General features: G+C 44.2%; 1 protein-coding gene across 10 annotated transcripts in view; it reads left to right on the top strand.

Moving 5' to 3' along the window:
- The window catches only part of Bptf (bromodomain PHD finger transcription factor), a 109,228-nt gene that overhangs the window by 7,886 nt on the left and 77,916 nt on the right, over positions 1-23,426 (top strand). For all 10 annotated transcript variants that reach the window (XM_036197242.1, XM_036197240.1, XM_036197239.1 and 7 more), the window contains exon 2: positions 17,059-17,881. In XM_036197242.1, coding sequence (XP_036053135.1) covers positions 17,059-17,881 — 823 coding nt within the window. The remainder of the gene's footprint in view (positions 1-17,058; positions 17,882-23,426) is intronic.

Genomic DNA, 23,426 nt, shown 5'->3' with positions numbered 1-23,426 from the left:
GTTAGGCTCTCCTGGAGACCCTGTTCTCGCTGTGACTGATTTGCAGGATACATTACAGTTTGACAGAGTGTAATACTGATGGGTAGCAGTGGTCCAGTGACAGACAGGCCAGGAACAGCTTGGTCCACTCTGCTTAGACTCATAACCCCTTACTGTTATTTATTATTTAGATGCCTCTTGCTCATCTTGGTCCATTTTCTTCACCTGCTTAGAGTACTTAAAATTTCAGCTTTATAATTGAAAAAAAAAAATCATTTATTTGATGTGTGTGGGTGTTTTCTCTGCATGTCTGTTCATCACATGAATGCTGGGTGCCCTCAGAAGCTGCAAGAGGGTGTTAGGTCCCATGAGACTGGTGAGCAGATGTGAGACACCATGTGGATGCTGGGAATTGAAACCTGGGTTCTCTTAACTGTTGAGACATCTCCAGCTCTATCAGCTGCATAGTTTAGCATGATCCCCATTCTAGGTTTTTTTTTTGTTTTTTTTTTTTTCCCAAATGTTTTTGGTTATTTGAAGAACTGCCTCAGGAGGCAGATCTGTTCTTTAAGTTCCCCATCCCCACCCCAGACCAGGTCTCAACTACGTAGCTCTGGCTATAGTGGAACTATGTAGACCAGGCTGGCCTTGAACTTAACCTGTCTTTGCCTCTGCCCCTGCCTCCCCAGTGCTGGGATTAAAGGCCAGAGGTCACTATATCCAGCTGTCTGGTCGTTTTTTTTGTTTTGCTCTTCAGTTTTTATAATTTTTTTAAAAGATATTTTTAGGTGTTTGAGTCTTTGCCTGCATGTATATATGTGTTCCTGGTACATGCTTGGTGCCTAAGTAGGTCAGAAGAAGGTATTATGGATGATTATGAACTTCCATATGGGTGCTGGGAACTGAACCTGTGGGGCCTCTGTAAGAGCAGCAACTCTTGAGACAGGGTTTCTCTGTGTGATTTTGGAGCCTGTCCTGGATCTCGCTCTGTAGCCCAGGCTGGCCTCAAACTCAGAGATCCTCCTGCCTCTGCCTCCGAGTGCTGGGATTAAAGGTGTGCGCCACGACCGCCCGGCAAGAGCAGCAACTCTGAACTCCTGAGCCACTTCTCCAGCCCCGATGATGATGATGATGATGATGATGATGATGATGATGATGTTGTTTTGAGACAGTCTCATTTTGTAACCCAGTTATGACCTGGAACTCACGTCAGTCTGTTCACTTCAGTCTTCCTACTGCTAGGATTATAAGTATGAGCTCTCCCAGTATGGAAATGAAATCATACAGGAAGAATGATGTCCATTATGCAGGGGCATGCCTACAGCCCTAGAATGGCCATGACCCATGTGGCTTGGCTCTCGGAACTCTGGCCAGGGACCACAGGGGAATGAAGAAAAGACAGAGGTACAATGAAGCGGGGACCAGGTGGTTTTTTTCTAACTGTTGAAACCTGGAAGGACCCTTAGCATGCTTACTAGGTATAGCATGGGGAGAGGGGTTACTAGTCTCCATTAGGAGGTGTCTGTAGGCCAGCAGCCTCAGACTGTAAACATCCAGGTGGAGAAAGCTGCAGTTGCTATTCTTTGCACACACTGATCAATCATGAACACTTATATTTGAACTTCTGAGGAGAACTTTGCCATTCCACTTGAGCCTGGTCTATATGGGTAATGGCTTTGCCAATTTCCCATGAGTCTGTTGGCCTTGGAGTCCTTCACAGGCTGAACTCATCAAAATACACATTCACTCATGGTTTCCTCCACTCCCTGCACAGAACTTGAAGGCTGAGGCAGGAGGATCATGAGTTCAAGGCCAGCCTGGGTACATAGTAAGATCTTCTAAAAAGGAAGAAAAAAGGAAGCTAGGACTTGGGAGGTGGAAGCAGAAGTATCAAAAGGAAGGGAAGAAAATTTACATTATTAAATTAATGTGCCACAGGTTTGTATTCGGGTCAGAGAACAGCTTGCAGGAGTCCATCTGTCCATCCACCATGTAAGTTTAAGAACTGAATTAGGGCTGGGCGGTGGTGGCGCACGCCTGTAATCCCAGCACTCGAGAGGCAGAGGCAGGTGGATCTCTGTGAGTTTGAGGCCAGCCTGGTCTACAGAGCTAGTCCAGGACAGGCTCCAAAACTACAGAGAAACCCTGTCTAGAAAAACCAAAAACAAACAAACAAACAAACATAAATAAATAAATGAATAAATGAATGAATGAATGAATGAATGAATAAATGAACGAACGAACGAACGAATGAATGAATAAAGAGCTGAATTAGGCCCTCATCATCGTTCTTGGCTGCAAGCACCTTAATCGACTGAGCTACCTGGCTGGCTTACTTGTTTTCTTTCTTCTTCTTTTTTTTGGTTTTTTGAGACAGGGTTTCTCTGTGTGATTTTGGAGCCTGTTCTGGATCTCGAATTTGTAGCCCAGGCTGGCCTCGAACTCACAGAGATCCACCTGGTTCTGCCTCCCGAGTGCTGGGAGTGCTGGGATTACAGGCGTGCGCCACCACCGCCCAGCGTGTTACTTGTTTTCTTCGCTGTTTTGTTGTGATGTTTTGCTGCGTCGCATTGAAATATTTTTGATTGCCAATGAATACTCAAAATAGTAACAGTAATAGCTAACATTTAATGGATCTTGACTAATTTGATGAATGATTTTAAGCAATACTGATGAAATATTTTAGGTTTTCTTTTTTATGCATGCTGGTTAAGTAAGTGCTGTGTCTCTGAACATCAGCGCTGTTCCTCCCCCCTTTTTTCCTTTGAGGCAAGATTTCATTCATGATGTAGCCCAGGGTGGCTGGCTTTGAACATTCCATAGGAGGGAAGGGACACATATGCCAGGCATGGTTTGGGACATGCTTGTTATTCTAGAACATGGGAGACTGAGGCAGGAAGATTGTGAGTTGAAAGGCCAGCCTGAACTACCTAGTGAAACAATGTCTTAAAACAAAAAGATTGAATCTTGTATTATGTGGCCCTTTTCATTTAACATAATGTTTTTAAAAACTCATATATTATAGCATGCACAGTATTTGAATAATATTGTGTTTTGTATGGGTATATCAAGCTTTACTTGTCCATATCATGAGTCCATAGACATTTGAATTATTTCCGTTTTGATTGTTGTAAATAATTTGCTGTGGAGATTGTGATGTGTGTTTGTCTGGAATATATCTTCATTTCTTTTGGGTATATATACCTGGGGGGAGGTAGGTATATCTCTGTTCTAGGCCAGCCTGGTCTACATAGTAAGCTCCAGGACAGTCAGAGCTACATAGTGAGACCCTGTCTTAACAAAACAAAACAACAAAAGTCTCCACTTCTTCAGTCAGTACACAACCTCACTCTGACGTTGGCATACATGAGAATTAGTATTTTTCACCCCGTTTCTTGCCCCGCAGACTCAGCTGTAGTGTCTTCGTCTCGCTTTTTCACAGGGTCTCCCTCCTGTAGAGGGTCTTCAACTCCTGTTCTTTTTGTCTTAGTGTGTGGAGTGCTGGGAGTATAGGACAGTCACCCCATTGGCAGTCAGCAGTTTTTCTGGTACTGTGACAGTGATCCTAGGTCTCTGTGTCTCTATTCCTGAGATATGTCCTCAGCCCTTCGCAAATTCAGTTTAATTTTTTTTTTTTTTTTCCCCCAGAAATGGTTTCTCTGTGTAGCCTTGGCTGTCCTTTAACTTGCTCTGTGTAGACTAAACTGTTCTCAAACTCAGAGATCTGCCTGGAATTAAAGGCATGTGCCACCACATGGCCAATTTACATTTTTTAAAAATCACATTTTAGGGGGGCTGGAGACATGACTCAGTGGTTAAGAGTACTGACTGCTCTTCCAGAGAGCCTGGGTTCAATTCCCAGCACCCACATGGCAGCTCACAACTGTCTGTAGTTCCAGTTCCAGAGGACCTGACACCCATGGCAAAACACCAATGCACATAAAATCAAGTTTAAAAATTAAAAAAAAAAAATCACATTTTAGCCTGGTGGTGGTGGTGGTGCATGCCTTTGATTCCAGCACTCAAGAGACAGAGACTAGCCTGGGCTGTGAGTTCGAGACTAGCCTGGGCTACAGAGGAGGAAGTTCCAGGACAGGCTCCAAAGCTGCACAGAAAACCCCCCTTTCCCCCCAAAAAAATCACATTTATATATTATTTGTTGCTATTTTGTATATTTGTTGAGAGAGAGAGAGAGAGAGAGAGAGAGAGAGAGAGAGAGAGAGAGAGAATGTATCACAGGACAATTTGTAGGAGTTGGTTCTCTCCTCATACCGTAAGTCCTGGGGATTGAACTCAGGTCATCAGGCCTGCTCGGCAAGCACTTCTATTCATGTGTTCACTCCTTAGTTCCCTGAAGTTAGCCACAGTAGTTTGTTTCATTTTGTAAAAGATTTATTTATTTATTATGTATACAATGTTCTGCCTACATGTTTGCCTGCAGGCCAGAAGAGAGCGCCAGATCTCATTATATATAGATGGTTGTGAGTCACCATGTGGTTGGGTGCTGGGAATTAAACTTAGGTCCTCTGGAAGAGCAGCCAGTGCCCTTAACCTCTGAGCCTTCTCTTCAGCCCCCTTGTTTCATTAAAAAAAAAAAAAACTTTATGCGTGTTTTGCCTACATGTATGACTGCACTGTGTGCATGTGTGCATGGTTGGAGCTTGTGGAAGGCAGGGGAGAATGTCAGGTCCCCTGGAACTGGAGTTAATAGGTGGATGTGAGCTGCCATGTAGATGCTAGGAATTGAACCTGGGTCTTCTGCAAGAGCAGTAAGCAGTCTCAACCAATGAGCCATATCTTCATCCCCCCCCCCCCCTATTTTTTCCTTTTAAATAAGCTTAGTGGAGCTGGGATGCTCTTCTGTTAGTGGATTATTTCCTACATGTACAAAGCTGAGTTCAGTTCCCAGCACTGCAGCTCTACCTGCTGTATGTAGGCTGGGAGGATCTTGCTCCCTCTCTTCAGTGCCTGACACAAGCCTCTAGTTTGTAAGGGATTCCTTTCACCCTCTGGCCCGTTGCTGTTCACTGGGATAGTTGTGTAAATGTAGTCATTAGAATGACCTAAAAGTGGACCCCTAGGTCCTCAGAGGCAGTAGGTACTTTGCAGGTGATCAGGAGCCATTGGGTCATTTGCTGTCATTGGCTGCAGGAAGTTTTCTTGGGCTCACTGCCTCTGTTGGGTCAGTGACCATTTATTTACCAGCACCTCTTTCTCGGGCCTTTTGTTTGCCCCAGTGCCATGCTGCCTGGGTAGCCCATGTAGTCTGGCTGTGGTTCCCCTTCACTGAGGCTATTGGCCAAGCATTGTTTATATGAGATGATGCTGTTTTTTTTTTTTTTTGTTTTTGTTTTTTTTTTTAATTTTCATTTCAGATATTTTGGTGTTTTACCTGCATGTATGTCTGCATATATATGTGTAAGCATGTTGGATCCCCTGGAACTGGAGTTACAGTTAAGTTGTGAGCTGCCGTGTGGGTGCTAGGAATTGAACTTGGGTCCTCTGGAGAACAGCCAGTGCTCTTAACAGCTGAACCACCTCTCCAGCCTGGTGTTGTATCTCTTGCAGTAAGATTTTAGGGTTATCGTTAGGATACTTATAAAATACAAGGGTTCTTGGTGGTCAGAAAAGAGGTAGCCAGTTAACAATGTTAGAAAATTTGACACAAATTTTATCAAGTCCTGATAAAATAAAGCTGGAAGTCAGTCAGTCTCAGTCTCTGTCTCTCTCTCTGTCTCTCTCTCTGTCTGTCTCTCTCTCATACACACACACACTTTAGACTTGGTTGAAAAGTTAACTTGATTTCCTGTGTTGTATATCTGCTAGGAAGGTTACTGCTAGGCTTCTTTTTCCCTGGTATGGCTGAGTCCTGCTGGCATGGCTGTGCCCTATTGGTGAAATTACTAAGGTCACTCCTCGTAGTTAAAAGGAGGTTTATTTTGTGGGGTAACTTACAAATGAAGGGATAGGTTGCAGGGTCTGGGAAAGGTATGGTGCAGTCCGGCAGTGTTCTCTGGAGAACTCTGCTCGGTCACCTCCAGTGTCCAGGGTCCTGGAACTAAGAGAGACCTCTCCTCTCGATCCTGGGTCTTCCGCTTCCTCCCTCAGCCCCGCCTTGTGGGCGTGGCCATTACCGAAGCCTCAATTGGGGGTTGGAACTTCCATGCCAAGGCTGGAATGGCTACCCACTACAGTCCCCTGCTGGCATGGCTGTGCCCTGTGGCTCACACCCTTGAGAGCCAGCCAGCCAAGTGGTGGTGCACACCATGGCATTTGGTGGATGCAGCTTCTGGGTGCCCAGGAGTACAGCTTCCTGCTCAGAACTTGCGTGTTCGCACTGCCTCCTGGCAGGTCTGTTCACAGGGCAGTCTCTTATGGAACCTAGAAAGAACTTCAGAATTTGTTTTTTCTATACAGGGTTTCTCTCTGTAGCCCTGGCTGTCCTGGATCTCACTCTGTAGCCCAGGCTGGCCTCTAACTCAGAGATTCACCTGTCTCTGCCTCCTGAGTGCTGGGATTAAAGGCGTGCGCCACCACTGCCCCAGCTAGAAATAAGCATATTAATTGTTCTGCATTTCTTTCGTCCTTCTCCCTTCTGGTTCTTACATGGCTACATACAGACTTGTTTAAAGAAACAATCGGACATTAAAAACAGCTAATAAAAATGTAGCCCTGCGTGTCTGACATCACAGTTGCTTCTCATAATTCTTAAAGTTCTAGTTGGTAACTTTAATTATGGCCATGGTTAGCTTTCAAAGCATTATTTAGTATCATTTTTAAAATTTGGTTTTGTGTTTAATTTTTTTGAACATTAATGTGTGTGTGAGTCACATGTACCAGGGCTCAAGTGTGCGATGTGAGTGTAGCATGTCAGAATCAGTTCCCTCCTACCTTGTGGGTTCTAGCTGGCCTTCTGAATGAGCTCATCAGACTTGGTGACAAGCACCTTCACCCACTGAGCCAGCCCCAAATAACACATTTCAAAAGTGTATTTGCAATTTTAGATATGCATTAGGATGTTGATTCAGCATTGCCAGGTGACCCTTGGTAACCTCAGGAGTCTGCCTTTTTCGTTTTTGGCACCTTGTCTGTACTGGCATGAATAGCTTGAGTTGTGATTCTGCCCTGTCCTGGGCAGCCTAACAGTAGACACAGGAGCCAGGACCATAAACTGCATGTATGTGAAGATAGGAAGCACTTTTTATCTTTATTAATGCCTGATTGCATTTGTTATTGATATTTAGCTGTCTTTTTTGTTTGTTTGATTGTTTGTTTGTTTTGTTTTTTTTGAGACAGAGTTTCTCTGTGTGGCTTTGGAACCTTTAGCCCCGGCTGGCTTTGAACTCCTGAATGTGTGCACCATTACCACCCGGCCTATTTAGTTGTCTTTTACAAAAGCAGTGTTTTTTTTTTTTTTTTTTTTTTTTTTTTTTTTGAGACAGGGTTTCTCTGTGTAGCTTTGCGCCTTTCCTGGAACTCACTTGGTAGACCAGGCTGGCCTTGAACTCAGAGATCTGCCTGGCTCTGCCTCCCGAGTGCTGGGATTAAAGGTGTGCACCACCACCACCACCACCACCACCACCACCACCACCACCTCCTCCTCCTCCTCCTCCTCCTCCTCCTCCTCCACCTCCTCCTCCACCACCACCACCACCACCACCTCCACCACCACCACCACCACCACCACCACCACCACCACCACCACCACTACCACCACCGCCCGGCACAAAAGCAGTTTTGAGGGATAGATAGTTCAGCAAGTTAAAGCCCAATGATGTGAGTTAGACCCTTGGAACCTACATAGTAGGAGGAGAGAACAGATACCCACACATTGTCTTCTGACTTCCACATGCATGTGTGCCCATGTATACACACACACACACACACACACACACACACACACACACACACACACCCCTCCCCAGTGCTGGGGTAGAGCCGGGGGCCTTGTGTTTGCTGCACCGGTACTCTGCCACTGAGTTTAGGTCCTTAGGTCCTGTCATTTTGTAGCTCAGACTGGCTTTAACTCAGGGTTTTTCTGCCTCTGCCTCCTCAGTACTGGTACTACAGGCTTGTGCCGACACACCTGGCATCAGCATCAAAATCTAATAAATATTGACATTTCAGGGTATTTGCTTCAGACCTTTGTTATCTTTAAGGATGAAGAAAATTAAAGACTGTTGACCTTTCTCTCTCTGCTTCTTCAGAGGTAAAAAAGTCCTTGTGGGGCTGGAGAGATGGCTCAGCCGTTAAAGGCTAGGCTCACAACCAAAAATATAAAAAAGTCCTTGTGAAGTTGGCATATTTTATACTTGTGCTATGCATGTTTGTATATGAGTGTTTTATGTTTTTATATTAGCATGGTCTATTGTATTGGTGTTTAGCCTTTTCAGTCAAATTGTTACGGGGGTTGGAGAGATGGCTCACAGGTTAAGAGCACTGGTTGCTCTTCCAGAGGTCCTGAGTTCAATTCCGGTCAACCCACATGGTGGCTCACAACCATCTATAATGAGATCTGGGGCCCTCTTCTGGCCGTACAGGCATACATGCAGGCAGAATACTGTATACATTAAAAAAAAAAATTAGAAAGAAAAATTGTTACTTATCATGTTAATAGACCTGACCTAATTCATTTAGTCTCCTGCCTTGTGTCCAGGGGATTAGAACACACAGCCTCTTTTACTTACTAAGCACATACTTGACCACTCCCCTACTTCCCGCCCCACCAGCATATTTATTTGAGACAGTGTGTTACCGAGTAGCTTTGACTGGCCTCAGACCAAGAGATCCACTTGCTTCAGCCTCCCAAGTACTGGGATTAAAGGAATGCATCATCACACCCAACCTTTATTTAGTATTTTAAATTTATATTACTATTTCATATTTCTTCATTCACTCCAACCAATGAACCTCAGTAGGTTATTTCCAATTTTCTCTTAGTGCACATAACACATTCTTTCTCTCTCTCTTGTGTGTCTGTGTGTGTGTTGTTATAGGTGGGTGGGAGGGGTTTAAAGTCTGATGATTACATGTCTTCATGTCAGTTTTAACAGATTTTTTAATTAATATTGGAAATCCATTGGGTGTATATATGTATTTCACAACTGTTTTGCAGAGGTGTGCTGAGTGAGGACTGGCTGTGGTAGTTATATAGTGTAGACTTTGTTTTTTTTTAAAGGTGCACGGAATGGATTTTAGCCCCGTTTTGAGAACATAGGTTATAGTTGAACTTCAGTTACTGTAGTGATGATCCCTAGATGTATTTCTAGATCAGAACTGTCCAGTAGACAGTTGTGATGGTAGGAATGTTCTGTGTGTATTGTCTGAGATGGTAGCCACTAGGCATGTGCAGCTCTTACAGACTTAAAATGATAGCTCTTGGTGACATTTTGTTTCATGTCTCATACCTTTTTTTGGTTTGTTGTTTTCTTTTTGTTTTTGGCTGTCCAAGAACTCCTGGAACTCATAGACCAGGCTGGCCTTGAACTCATAGAGTCACCTGCCTCTGCCTTCCAAATGCTGGGATTACCAGCCACCACCACCTAGTTTCTTAATCCTTTGTGCAATTTCTCAAAGGCAAGTTCATTGACAGATGGACTCAGGTGGTTGGTTTTGACAATGGAGGAGGAAGTTCACTGAGTAGTCAAGCGCTTAAATTCAGGGGAAGGTGCAATGGCCGGATGTCGGCACAGCTCTGGTACGAGCTGGTACCTTGGAGAAAGTATTTCGCCTCCGTGAGCATCTTTGAAAGGCAGTAATAACAGCAACTATTCATTGAGCGTGTGTGAGGATAAAATGTGATAATGGTTAAAAGGTGCCTCGAAAGTACTCTGAAAGCTAGCTGCTGCTTCTATATTATTCCTGGCATGAAGAGCCAGGGAATGGGGCAAATGGAATGCACTTGCACATAGCCCTGTGAGTAATAGTCCTGTATTGAATTGGGACACTGTTCCAGATCTCGTGACAAGGCCTTGTAAATTCTTTTGAATTTGTTTCATAAATTTTGTTTTTGTTTTTCCTAGACAGGGTTTCACTATGTAGCTCTGGCTGTACTGGAACTCGCTTTGTAGACCAGGCTGGCCTTGAACTCACAGAGATCTGCCTGCCTCTGCCTCCCAAGTGCTGAGATTAAAGACATGTGCCACCACTGTTTTGGTTTTTTGAGACAGGGTCTGTAGCTCTGACTGGCCTAACACTACATGTAACTAGAAACCCGGCTGGCTCTTCCTTCTAAGTCCTGGGGTTAAAGGCACATGCTACCACAGCCAGTTCTTTCATAAATTCCTAAAGATGACTATCTCAAGGTTCTGTTTTTTCCCCTGAGACACGGTTTCTCTTTGTAGACCATGCCGGCCTCAAACTCTCAGAGATCAATCTGCCTCTGCCTCCAAAGTGCTGGGATTTAAGACATGTACCACCTCACCCGGTGTATATACATCACAGTTTTTAAAAATTACATCATTCGTGGCTTGTATATGTGTAACAACTGGAACAACTGGCTAAAACTTTAGGTTTTATTAGGCAGGAGAGATGGCTCAGCCGTTAAGAGCACTGGCTGCTTTTACAGAGGACCTAGGTTCAATCCCCAGTATCCATATAGCAGCCCACACCTGTCTGTAACTCTAGCTTCATGGAATCCAACACCATTTTCTGGCCTCTGTGGGCAACAGGCATGAACTTGGTGCACAGATACACCTCTAGGCCAAAGAACTGTATACATAAACTAATAGAAAAAGAATTAGATTTTATTATTTGTTTGTTTTTGTTTTTGAAGACAGGATTTCTCTATGTAGCCCTGGCTGTCCTGGAACTCCTGTATAGACCAGGCTGACCTCAAACTCCAAAGATTTGCCTCCTTCTGCCTCCAGGTGCTGGGACTGAAGTTGCGCGCGCCCACCCCCAGCTGATTTTCTTGATTGGAAAACAGCAGCACACAGGAAATGCACCTTCCTCACTCCTGCCCCAGCTCTAACATCCTTCTTTGAGATGCCACTTTGGGAGTTTCCCACCATGTTCTCCATGTACTGAGAACGATAATGGTTTTTTATTAATGGCGTCTAGAAGTTGGAAAGACCAGAAATATTCCTTTCAGAATTAATAAGATAAACTTTGATAGTACTGGAGAATGAACAGTGGCTTCTGGATTTCATCTTGGCATGACCTCTGTATCTCCACCCTGTCACTACCAGTTAATGCTAAGTTGTTGTAGTAAAGTCATAACAAATGAGACCGACTGCACAGTTAGAAAATAAAAGTTCACATGCCATAAGGAGGGTGAACAGTGTCAGAGACACTGCTCAGGAGTTGTGGTACAGCACCCTGTGGTGACGTTTGAGTGGTGCCCTAGAAAATGTTTCTGTCCAATTTAAAATGTAAAGGTGAGGTTTTATTTTTTAATTAAAAATGAGAATTTAAGTGAAGATTGTGATCTTGGTGCATATTTCTAAAACTCAGGCATATGGGAGACTCCATGCAACAGTTTGAGTAGAGAGGAGACAGCATCTTTTTCAGGGAATCTAAATTCAAATCCCCCCTCCCCCATCATGAGCTTCAGGGCATTTAAAGCATCTGTATGCACATCTGTAGGCACAGCCACATGGCCTGCTGTCAGGACACCCTGTTGGAGCGGTCAGCATTCTGCAGCTTCCTCCTTAGTGCTGGGACTCTGGGAGCATCGATCTGCCACACTTTCTCTTTTGCAGGCTTCGTCCAAGCCTCAGCTTCCTGTGCATGCTCTGCTCCAAGAATTCCTTCTGAGGCAGCCTTTAACTTTTCTTCCCTAGTTCCTAGTCATCCCCTTTCTACTTGTTTCTCCAGTAGTTTTCAGACTTTGGCTGCACTTCAGAATGAACTGAGCAGAAGGGTAAAGTACAGACACTTCTCAGGTTCTAGGCACTTGGGCTGCATTTGGCAACTTTTTTTTGAGACAGGGTCCTGCCCTCTAACCCAGGCTGGCCTGGGTGATTTTGTTGCATCTCCCCACAGCTATAGGAAGGAGTGATTGAAGGCAGCTTTTTGACTGGCAAGGCTGGAGCCTTTATTTCCTAGGTGGTGTGGGGCAAGCGATTGTGAATCTGACATACAGTAGATGCTAGTTACATTTATTTTGTTTTGTTTTGAATCACGGTTTCTCTAGCCTGGGCTGTCCTGGAACTCACTGTCTCTACCTCCCAAATGCTGGGATTAAAGGTGTGTGCTCCCAGCTGTACTCTGCAGTCAGGCTGGCTTCAAGTCTGCCCAGTTCTGAGACTATAGGAGTGGACCACCACAGCATTTGAGTCTTAGAATTTAGTGTAATCTTTTATTTGCATTTGCATAAGCTCACCCTTAGTCATTAATAGCAGCATTACCTGACTCATTTCCCTCTCTGCTTCCTCCCCCTTCCTTTTTTGAGACAAGGCTGGCCTCAAAAGACCTTCGGTAGTCTTCCTACCCAGGCCTTCCAAGTGCTGGGGGTCTGTGAGCTGACTCACTCACACTCACCCTTTTCTCTGAAAACAAAAACAGAAGGGTAGAAAGTATCTCAAAGTATAAAGTGTTTAAGTCGGTCATCTTTTCCATCCCTAGTCTCCCCTGAAGAGACTCCTTTAAAAAGACACCTGACGGCCAGGGCATCCTTGAGCCCTCCCTTTATCCTCCTGCATCTCTGCTCATTGTTCTGGAGCCAAGGCTGCTTCCCCTTCAACATGCTGAGGTGGAGAGTCTTCCAAGAAGCAGCAGCAGCGTGAGGCCTCGGTTCCACCCCCGGCACCAACAAAGGGAAAGATGTTAGTTTTGATCCTTTTTCCTTCTTCCAGCGCTGCGGTTTGCCTTCTGCCAGGCATGCGCTCACCACTGAGCAGCAACATTTCCAGCTGCTCTGTTGCAGCACATAGACACATGTAGATGCTTCCTAATTGATACATATTGAAGTTAAAAAGAAAAAATACAAATCGTAAACTGTGAATGAAGTGTTTCTGTGCGCCATTGTGTGTGGGCATATACACCTGTGGGATAGATTCAGTGGGCAAAGAGAACTTCTTGAGTTTTGCCATATTGCTTTCTTTGAAGAAAAAAAAAAAAAAAAAAGAACACAGCCCAGCGTGGTGGTGCGCTCCTTTAATCCCAGTACTTGGGAGGAAGAGTCGGGTGGATCTTTGAGTTCCAGGCCAGCCGGGGCTATAGCAAGAGAGACCCTGCCTCAAATCAAGAGTTCTTGTAGTGTTCTGGCCAGGATGTTTGGTATGTGTATAAGATAGTTTGTGCTTCCTGCTAGACCATGGGGAGTCTTGAAGCTTGCTTTACACAGTGTTTGTTACGTGGGCAATTAAACTACAGAGCTACTGCCTCGGTTATCCTGTATTCCAAAGAAGCAGAAGGACAAAATAAGGGAATTTATTTACAGTTTTGGCCAAATGGAGGAGGGGGAAGAAATCTAATATCCTTCCCACAGTGCCAGTGGCCTATTCAGAATTTGTAGAAAGCCAGGAGACAAAGGCAGGGCATAATGTAAATGTAACTGTGGGTTAGAATGATTTGTTTTTTCCTGGGTGGGGGAGGGAACTGGGTCGACACCTTCTCTGAAGGGTTTATTTAAATCTCTTCTGAGTAAAATAGGGTCTTTACAAGTCTCCATTTTGAAAGAGAAAAGGGCATTTTGTGGGAAGGAAGGTCCCGCCCGTACCTTGCTGGTAGAGTTCTTTGTCCCTAGGTCCACTCCTTTAACAGGTGGAGGTGAAGCTTTTGCTGTCTGTCTTCCTAAGAATTTTGCAAGTGAAAAAAGTTAATTGTCTGAATGAAGGTCAAGAGTCAGTCTTTCTAGACTATTCTCCTGCCCTGCCCTCTCCTGCTGATTGATCACTGCTACAGACTAGACTTTAACTTCAGGGATTTGAAGAAAACAATTTTCGTTTATTGTTTTGTTTTTTTTTTTTTTTTTCTTTTTCTTTCTTCCTTTTTTTTTTTTTCCTCGAGACAAGCTTTCTTTGTGTAGCTTTGGGACCTGTCCTGGAACTGTAGACCAGGCTGGCCTCAAAGTCACAGAGATCTGCCTGCCTGACTCCCGAGTGCTGGGACTAAAGGCGTGCGCCACTGCCTATCGAAGAAAACATTTTTAATTTTCTGGACATCTACCTGTCGTGTACACCATATGAAGAGAAGAAGAAAACGTGGGAGAATTCCACCACGTGAGTCCTGGGATCGAACTCGGCGGCAAGCGCCTCCACCTCACTAGCTTCAGGGACTTTATCTTTATATCTTTTATGTGTATGAGTGTTTGCATGTATGCCTAGTGTCCACAGAGTCTAGAAGAGGGTATCAGATACAGATGATTATGAGTCACCATGTGGGTGATAGGAATTGAACCCAGGTCCTCTGGAAAAGCAGCTATTGTTCTTAACCGCTTAGCTGCCTCTCCAGCCCCTTCATTTTTTTTTTTTTTTTTTTTTTTTCCCGAGACAGGGTTTCCCTATGTAGCTTTGCGCCTTTCCTAGAACTCACTTGGTAGCCCAGGCTGGCCTCGAACTCACACCGCCTGGCTTTTTTTTTTTTTTTTTTTTTTAAGACTTATTTATATACACAGTGTTCTGCCTGCATGTGTCCCTGCAGGCCAGAAGAGGGCACCAGATCTCGTTACAGATGGTTGTGAGCCAAGGATGTGGTTGCTGGGAATTGAACTCAGGACCTCTGAAAGAGCAGTCAGTGCTCTTAACCACTGAGCCATCTCTCCAGCCAGGGACTTTCTAACAGACATGTTCAGTAAGCAGCTGAGGAACATAGGAACTTGCTCAAGAAGCAGTTCTTTAGATGTGCTAACTTAAGTGGAAGCAGATGAGTCCTAAGTCACACACTGGAGGCATGATAGACCAACTTATTCTGATGCTCACTACATGGTAGTTCTGAACAGTGGCCTCAATGACACTTGGATTTCTGTCCTCCTAATTGTCATCCTCGATAGGTGTGTTGGGATGGAGGGAACTGCCTTCCTCATTGTGAATGGCCTGCAACTTTGGCCAATAAGGACCAGATTTTCTTTCACAGAAAGTAATGGCTCTGTTCTTATCTTAAAAGTCTGTTCTCCAGATACTTGGAGGTTGGGGTTACATTGTATACATTGAAAACCCTTTTTGTTTGTATTCTCTGGTGCTTCCATTTCTCTAGGACCTTGTACCACTTTGGTTTGTAGGGAAGGTGCTACAGAGCAGTTATAAGCAACTCAGTGTCATGGTTAATAAAATTTAGTTATACAGGAATGAATTTAATTTCATTAACATTACTTTTCAAAATTAGAATCCTACCAGGTCCCAGAAATTAAGTGTAATAGAAACAGTTTAGAAGTAACTTTTTTCTTTCTTTCTGTCTTTCTTTTTCTTGAGACAGGGTTTCTCTGTATAACACTGGCTGTCCTGGAACTCACTCTGTAGATCAGGTCTTGAACTCACAGAGAGAGATCCGTCTGCCTCTGCCTCCTGAGTGCTGGGGGATTAAAGGCATGTACCTTTGCTTCCCTGCAACTTGTTCCTTTTTTAAGCTTTAATTTAATTTAATTTATTATTGTATGTATTTGTATGTGATTGGGGACGGGGCGTGCCACAGTGTGCACTTGAGGTCAGAGGACAACTTTGGAGTTCATCAGGTTTGTTTGGCCAGCATCTTTATGTCTCTTGCGTGTACTGCTCGTTTACAAAGTAGGGCTGATTGTCGTACCTCAGACTTATTTAAAGTGTTAAATGCTATATGTGAACATACCACGGACCTAAGTTCTTGGTGTCTTTGTGTGTGTGCGCATTTGTGCATGCCCAAGTACACAGAATATGTTTGTATATACCCAATATGTGTGTGCAACACCGAATGTGTATGTATATAGATAGGGACAGATACAGTGCTTGGCCTGTGTGCATTTAATTGGTTGCTTAAAAATTACAGCCCTTTGTGGCTTCCCAACCAAGACACCTTTCTCTTCTCTAGCGCTGGAATTTTTCTGTTCTTTCGCCTCCTTTCCTGCACCTGTCCTGAGCCTGTACTTGACCAGCTTCCTGCAGTCAGTACTGTCGAGGGGGGCACACTGGGAATTTTTTGTTGGTTGTGAGGTGTCTGGCTGATTAAATCTGAGATCTGCTGCCCCACCCTCCCAGTGCTGGTCACTTTATATGAAGGGAGCTAATTTTTTTCATTTATATTTTGTCAAATTCTTACCAGCACATTCAAAAGGACCAGTTACCTGTAGTTAATTCTTCGGTAATTAGTATACTTTAAATTTTTTTCTTCTGCTTTAGGATTGGGTGGAAGCTAGGAATGGTGGTGCACACCTTGAACCCCAGTTTCGGGACAGCCAGAGCTCTACAGAGAAACCTTGTCTTGAAAAACCACAAAAGCAGATAGATAGATAGATAGATAGATAGATGGTAGGTAGGTAGATGGATGGATGGATGGATAGATAAAGGAATCCAATGGGAAACTTTAGATTTAGATTTTTTTTGTATACTTAACAGTCAGAACTAAATCATTGTGTTAGGTATGACTTACACTTGTAATTCCAGCTATAAATGGACTATATAGCTCCAGGCTAGCCTGGGCTACAGAGTAGGGCTGTCATAAAAATTAAAGCACTAAGTCATTGAGCTTTGTTTTGTTGTTGTTGTTGTTGTTGTTATTATTACTGAAACTGTGTCTCACTCTTTCGGCCAGGATGTCCTGGAACTCACAGAGCTTACCCGCGTCCTCTGCCTCCTCCTGAGTCCTGGGGTTAACAGAAGCATGTACTCTCACAGGGCTGGTGTTCTTTTTGCTATTTTAATAATTCAGGGATGAGCTGCGTGGTGGTGGAGCTGCACGCCTTTAATCAGGAGGCAAAAGCAGGTGGATGAGTTCTAGGACAGCCAGGACTGTTACACAAAGAAACCCCATCTCAAAAAAACAAAACCAAAAAAAATTCTGGGATTGAACCCCAGCCTAGGCATGTTAAATGCCTACCACTGAGCCATACCCTTTAACTCTGATCTTGGCATTAGTATGACTTGAATGTTGTACAAAGTCTTATGGCATGTTTGTAGGAGCAAGGTGCCATATTAACCTATAATGATATCATGTCTTTATTTACAGGTAGGCGAAAACCAAGAGTACATCGGCCTCGCTCTCCAATTTTAGAAGAAAAAGACATCCCACCCCTTGAATTTCCGAAGTCCTCTGAGGATTTAATGGTGCCTAATGAGCATATAATGAATGTCATTGCCATTTACGAGGTGGTGCGGAACTTTGGCAGTGTTTTAAGGTTGTCCCCTTTTTGCTTTGAGGACTTCTGCGCAGCTCTGGTGAGCCAAGAGCAGTGCACACTCATGGCAGAGATGCATGTGGCGCTTCTCAAAGCGGTTCTGCGCGAAGAGGACACATCTAACACCACCTTCGGCCCTGCGGATCTGAAAGACAGTGTCAACTCCACCCTGTATTTCATTGACGGGATGACGTGGCCCGAGGTCCTGCGAGTGTACTGTGAGAGTGATAAGGAGTACCATCATGTTCTTCCTTACCAGGAGGCAGAGGACTATCCATATGGACCGGTGGAGAACAAAATCAAAGTTCTGCAGTTTCTGGTTGATCAGTTCCTCACGACCAATATTGCTCGTGAGGAGCTGATGTCTGAAGGGGTGATCCAGTACGATGACCACTGTAGGGTCTGTCACAAACTGGGAGATTTACTTTGCTGTGAGACATGCTCAGCTGTATACCATTTAGAGTGTGTGAAGCCACCTCTTCAAGAGGTGCCGGAGGATGAGTGGCAGTGTGAAGTCTGTGTAGCACACAAGGTGCCTGGTGTGACTGACTGTGTTGCTGAAGTCCAAAAGAATAAACCGTATGTTCGACATGAACCTATTGGGTATGACAGAAGCCGGAGGAAATACTGGTTCTTAAACCGAAGACTCATAATGTGAGTAAACCTGGCCATCACTTTTGTACTTATTAGAGGGAAAGTGTTCTCCTTCATGATTGATGACAGAACAGTTGCTGATGTGGAGAACTTATCATTTAATAATGAGTTGTAGTTAAAGACTTTTGAGATGGAAGGAGTATAGGCATTAAGGAGTATGGTATTTTAGAAATTGGGAATCGAGCTGAGTTCGTGAGAGATGTAGACTGCACACCATTCATTTTGGCACCAGTGTCCTGGGTGTCATTCTGTGAGCCTTCCTGCAGCCCACTGAGAACTTCGCACCAACCTGGTGTGAGGCCTGCAGCCTCCTCTTTAGTTTTCCCACGTGGCAGTTGCATGGATCAGCTGAACAAACCTGCCCAAGCCTGGGCATTGATTATTGGTTGCAGTCCCCCAGAAGATCCCAACATGTGGAGGGTCAGAGTCTGAGTTGTGTGGTTTCAAGAAACAATTTGGAGTTAGGCTTGTGGGGCAAGAGGATCACAAGTTCCAGACCTGCTCTGTTCTAAGAGTGTATTCAAGGCTAGCCTCGGCAATTTAGCAAGCCCCTATCTGAAAATAAAAGTAAGAAGAGGCTGAGGATCTAGTTCAGTGTAGAGTGTTTGCCGAGCATATGTGAGATCCTGTGTTTAGTCTCAGGACCACAGAAGTGAACAATGGAAAAGAAGCTTCCGGCATCAGGGGGCAAGTGGGGTCATGGAGCACTATGCTTAGCCTGCTCAGAAAGTCAGGCAGTGTTGAATTCTGAACCACATATTCAGTTAAAAACCTTGTAGAGCGCAAGGGCCACCTGGTACTTTAAGCTTTTACAGTTTTGAGGCTTTCTTCCAGTTCTGAGAATTAGGTCAAGAGAAGATGGATGAGGTGACCCTCAGGGTGCTGTGTGAAGGGAGAGTAGTGCTCTCTGAGATCTGACACTTGATTTACTGTGTAGTTTATTGGTTTAGTTTGCTGGAAACCTGTGGGATTGTCTCCAGATTGGGTAGGTGTCCAGGGATGGGCACTTGTGGGGTCTCTTGTCGCCTGTTGAGTATTGGGTTGGCATTCATCTTGGTGGTCAGGTCCTGTGGTGCTGACAGTGTCTGCTGGCCTCCCTCTCCTGAGCTCTGCTGGACTTGTCCTGTGCCTTTTCCTCTTTGAGGTGTGTGTGTGTTTGTGTGTGTGTGTTTTATTTGGACAGAGTCTCATGTAATTAATTAGTCCTGGCTGGCCTGGAACCTACTGTATAGAACAGACTGGCCTCAGATTCACAGAGATCCAATTGCTTCTGCTTCCCTTAGATTTTTTTTTTTAAATATTGATCTCTAAACCCTATGTTTTACTTTTTCTCCTACTATGTATTTAATTTTTAAAAATTTATATGTGTGAGTGTTTTGCCTGTAATGTGTCTGTGTGCCCTATGCTTGCAGTGCCTGTAGAAGCCAGAAGAGAGCGCTCTTACAATTGGAGTTGCAGAAGGCGTGAGTCACCTTGTAGGTGCTGTAATACAGATCTATACCTGCCTGTAACTTACAGATGTGAGACTAAAGCTAAGGGAAATTATGTAACTTGCCCCAATACTATATAGCTGTTAGCAGGTGGGACCTGAAGTTGTTTATAAGAATATTTCTAATATTGGTTAGAGTATACCCATTTTGACAGCTCACAGCTACCTGTAACTCCAGCTCCAAGGGAGCTGATACCTCTAGTCTCTGCAGGCATTGAAAACACACACACACACACACACACACACACACACACACACACACACAGAGAGACAGAGAGACAGAGAGACAGAGAGAGACAGAGAATTAAAAATAATAAAAACGGGTTGGGGATTTAGCTCAGTGGTAGAGTGCTTGCCTAGTAAGCACAAGGCCCTGGGTTCAATCCTCAGCTCTTGCAAAAAAAGAAGAAGAAGGAGGAGGAGGAGGAGGAGGAGGAGGAGAAGAAGAAGAAGAAAACAACAACAACAACAACAACAAAAAATATGTTTTCAAAGGAAGTTTTTCCGGGCTGGAGAGATGGCTCAGAGGTTAAGAGCACTGACTGCTCTTCCAGAGGTCCCGAGTTCAATTCCCAGCAACTACATGGTGGCTCACAACCATATGTAATGAGGTCTGGTGCCCTGGTCTGGCCTGCAGAGATACAAGCAGGCAGAACACTATAAATCTTAAAAAAAAAAAAAAGGAAGATTTTTCTAACTGTAGTGTGCTGCAGTCTAGCTTCTAAATTTGAAAAGCCTGCAAGTTGAGTTATTTTAGCTTTTAAAACCAATGCCATGGGGCTGGAGAGATGGTTGGTTCAGCAGCTAGGTGCTAGCACTGACTGCTCTTCTGAGGACCAGCACCCCGCCTGTGGCTCTACTTCCAAGGGGTGTGATGCCCTCCTCTGGCCTCTTTGGGCACTGCATACATGTGATATAAAGTCCTGTATTCAGGCAAAACACTCATCCATACACATAAAAAAAAAGTCTTAAAAAACAAAACAAAACAAAATGAAAACATATATAACTGATTTTTGTTCTGTGCACACAGTGTGTCTGAAAGCTTTTATATTTAGAAATAAAGATGCTTTTAGAAAGCACCAACTAAAATTAACATTATTGCTTTTACTTAGTAACTTAAGTAGATGCACTCAGATAAAACAGATGAAATAAGACTTAAAGGAAAGGACTTACCTGTTTGAAGTGAATATGCATGAGCTTTGGAAACCACGGGCCTGAAGGACTTAAATTACACTTTTAGCACTTGTGGGTTAATCAATCACACATTGTTGATGAAGTTAAATAGTCTCTTAGTGGAACAGCAAACTTATTCATTTAACTTTGGTTTGGGATTTTTTTTTTTTTTTTTTTTTTGAGCTGAGGATCGAACCCAGGGCCTTGCACTTGCTAGGCAAGCGCTCTACCACTGAGCTAAATCCCCAACCCCGGGAATAATGTTTTATAACATTGTATTTAAATATTGGTTTTATCAGCTCTCATGTCTCAGATTTAATTTCTTGGTGCACAGGCAACGCACACAGAATTTAATGATCACTTAAATATGGATTGTTCTTTTAGGTTTTGGGTTTGTTTTTTGTGTTTGAAAGAATTAGATTTACTTATTTTCATGTGTGTAGGTGTTTGCCTGTATGTATGTGTATCATGCGTGTGCTTGATGCCTGAATAGTCCCAAAGAAGACATCATGATGTTTGAGTGAGCCGCCATGTGGATGCTGGGGATGGACTCTGTTCCTCAGTCAGAACAGTCAGTGCTCTCACGGTACCGAGGTGTCTTTTCAGCTCTTGTTTTGTATTTTTGAAACAGGATTTTCCTAGGTAGATCATGGTGCCCACAGAGATTATCCTGCCTCTGCCTTCCGAAGGCCGGGATCAAAGGCATGCACCAGCAACCTGACTAACAATGGTTTTGATGCTCTGATGTTTTGAGTACTTTCTGTGTAACATCAGTGAGGAATCTTTAAATGTTACAGTGATACTAAATGTTTGTGTAAATAATTAGAAGTAAACCTAGAAGAATTTTGCATCATTTATGAAAGTTGGATTAAAATGCTTTCAGGTGAAGTGTCCCTCATGGTAGAATGTATGTAGCAGCTTGGGAAGGGCTCAAGATCATGTGAACTGTTCAGTCCACTCACTGTTTTCCCCTGGAAGCCCAGAAATTGAAAATCTGAGAGGCCCTGTTGCTCATAGTAGAGGAGGTTTTCTAAAACAAAGCCTGTCAGTGAGCAGTATTTTTTATTATAGTGTTAGCAATTCATAGAAGTTTTCCCATCATTGCATTTACTTAGTGAGCATTAAAATATGTTAATTGTATAGGTTAGTGGCATGTACAATGAGAGAACAATTGTGTATGAATGTATACCAGCAGATGCCATGTACAGACTAGACTTTAGGAAACTCCTAATCATCCCCCCAATTCTGTTCCCTGCTTTATTAGCTGAAGTAGTCATTTGTTTGTTTGTTTGTTTTCGAGATAAGGTTTGTGTTGTTGTAGCCTTGGCATCCTGGATCACACTCTATAGACCGGCCTGACATTGAACTCAGAGATCTGCATGTCCACCACCACCTCCCAGTGCTGAAGTAGTCTTTTAAAACTTTCTTCTCCCAAAAAATTTAAAACTTTCTTTTCCCCCTTGAGATAGTGTCTCTTGTAACCTATGCTAGCCTTGAACTCTGTATAAGGCTGAAGATGGCCTTGAACTCCTGACCTCCCTCCCCCCCCCTTTTTTTTAAAGACAGGATTTCTTTGTGTAGTACTGGCTACCCTGGAACTCATTCTGTAGACCAGGCTGGGCTTGAAGTCACAGAGATCTCTCTGCCTCTGTCTTCTAAGTGCTGAGATTAAATGCATGCACCACTACCTAGTTTATATATTATTTTTAAGGACTTAATTATTTTACATGTGTGGGTGCTTTGCCTGGATTTGTGAAAATGCATTTTGTGCTTGAGTCCTGCAGAGGTCAGAAGAGGGTATCGGGTCCCCTAGCACTGGAATTACAGGTGGTTATGAGCCACCATGTGAGTGCTGGAGATGGAAATGGGGTCCTGCAAAAGCACTCTCAGTGCTCTTGACTACTGAGCTATCTCTCCAGCCCCTTATTTTATTACTGTAAGTTTCTGTGTGTATGGCTGCAGGTGCCCATAGAGGCCAGAGGTGTCTGAATGCCTGACGCCAGATTTTTAGGCAGTTGTGAGCCATCAACATGGGTGCTGGGAAGCAAACTCAGCTCCTCCACAAAGATAAAATTGCACTTTGAATGTCGGAGCCCTGTCTCTGGCCCCTGACTGTTGGAATCCAGGCAGTCCCACAGCAGTACGTTGTGGAGGAACTGTCAGGGTTTTCAGTGGAGAAGGCAGAGGAGGGTCGGTGGGCTCTTCCTCAAGATCGCACAGCTTAGGGTAGAGTCTGGATGGTGGAAACCAGAGGGTCTGGCTAGAGGACGACGGCTCCTGACCTGGGGGGTGCTGGATCTGTGAGAACAGTCACCGTGACAACTCTAGTGGGAAGGAAGTCAGTTCTGAAGGCGGGAGTCAGATCTCAAGGTGTCAGCAAGGCTCTGGAAAGAGACCCCTTCCTCAGCCTTCCTACCATCCAGCATCTACCTTCCTTGGCTGTTGACAGCTTAAGTGGACTCCCTTTTTTCTGTCTAGTGCCCAGGATTTTTCTCTAGCCTCTTCCCCATAGTCAATTCCAAAGCTCGTATTTTAGAATGTTTACGGAACTAAGATTTGGGCATCTGCTGGGGCTGCTGGGACAAACACTATAAACAGGACTTTACTGAATGGCTCAGTGTCCTGAAACCCAGAAAGCCAGACTTGGCTCCTTCTGAAGGCTCTCGAGACTGCCTGCCTTGGGCCTCTCTAGCCTTGGACAGACCTGTCACTCTGCGCTGTCTGTCTCCTGCACCACCTTCCCTCCTGTAGAGTCACTAGTCAGTAGAGCCCAGGATGATTTTACCTCAAACCTGTAGGTAAATACATTTTCCAAACAGGTCACTCCGAGGTTGTAGGTGGACCTGCATTTGAGGGCCAGTATTGAGCCCATTGTAGAACTCT

Source organism: Onychomys torridus, chromosome 8, assembly GCF_903995425.1.
Source record: "Onychomys torridus chromosome 8, mOncTor1.1, whole genome shotgun sequence".
Classification (NCBI taxonomy): domain Eukaryota; kingdom Metazoa; phylum Chordata; class Mammalia; order Rodentia; family Cricetidae; genus Onychomys; species Onychomys torridus.
The sequence above is the reverse complement of the archived record's forward strand: the minus strand, read 5'-3'. Positions and strand labels throughout refer to the sequence as shown.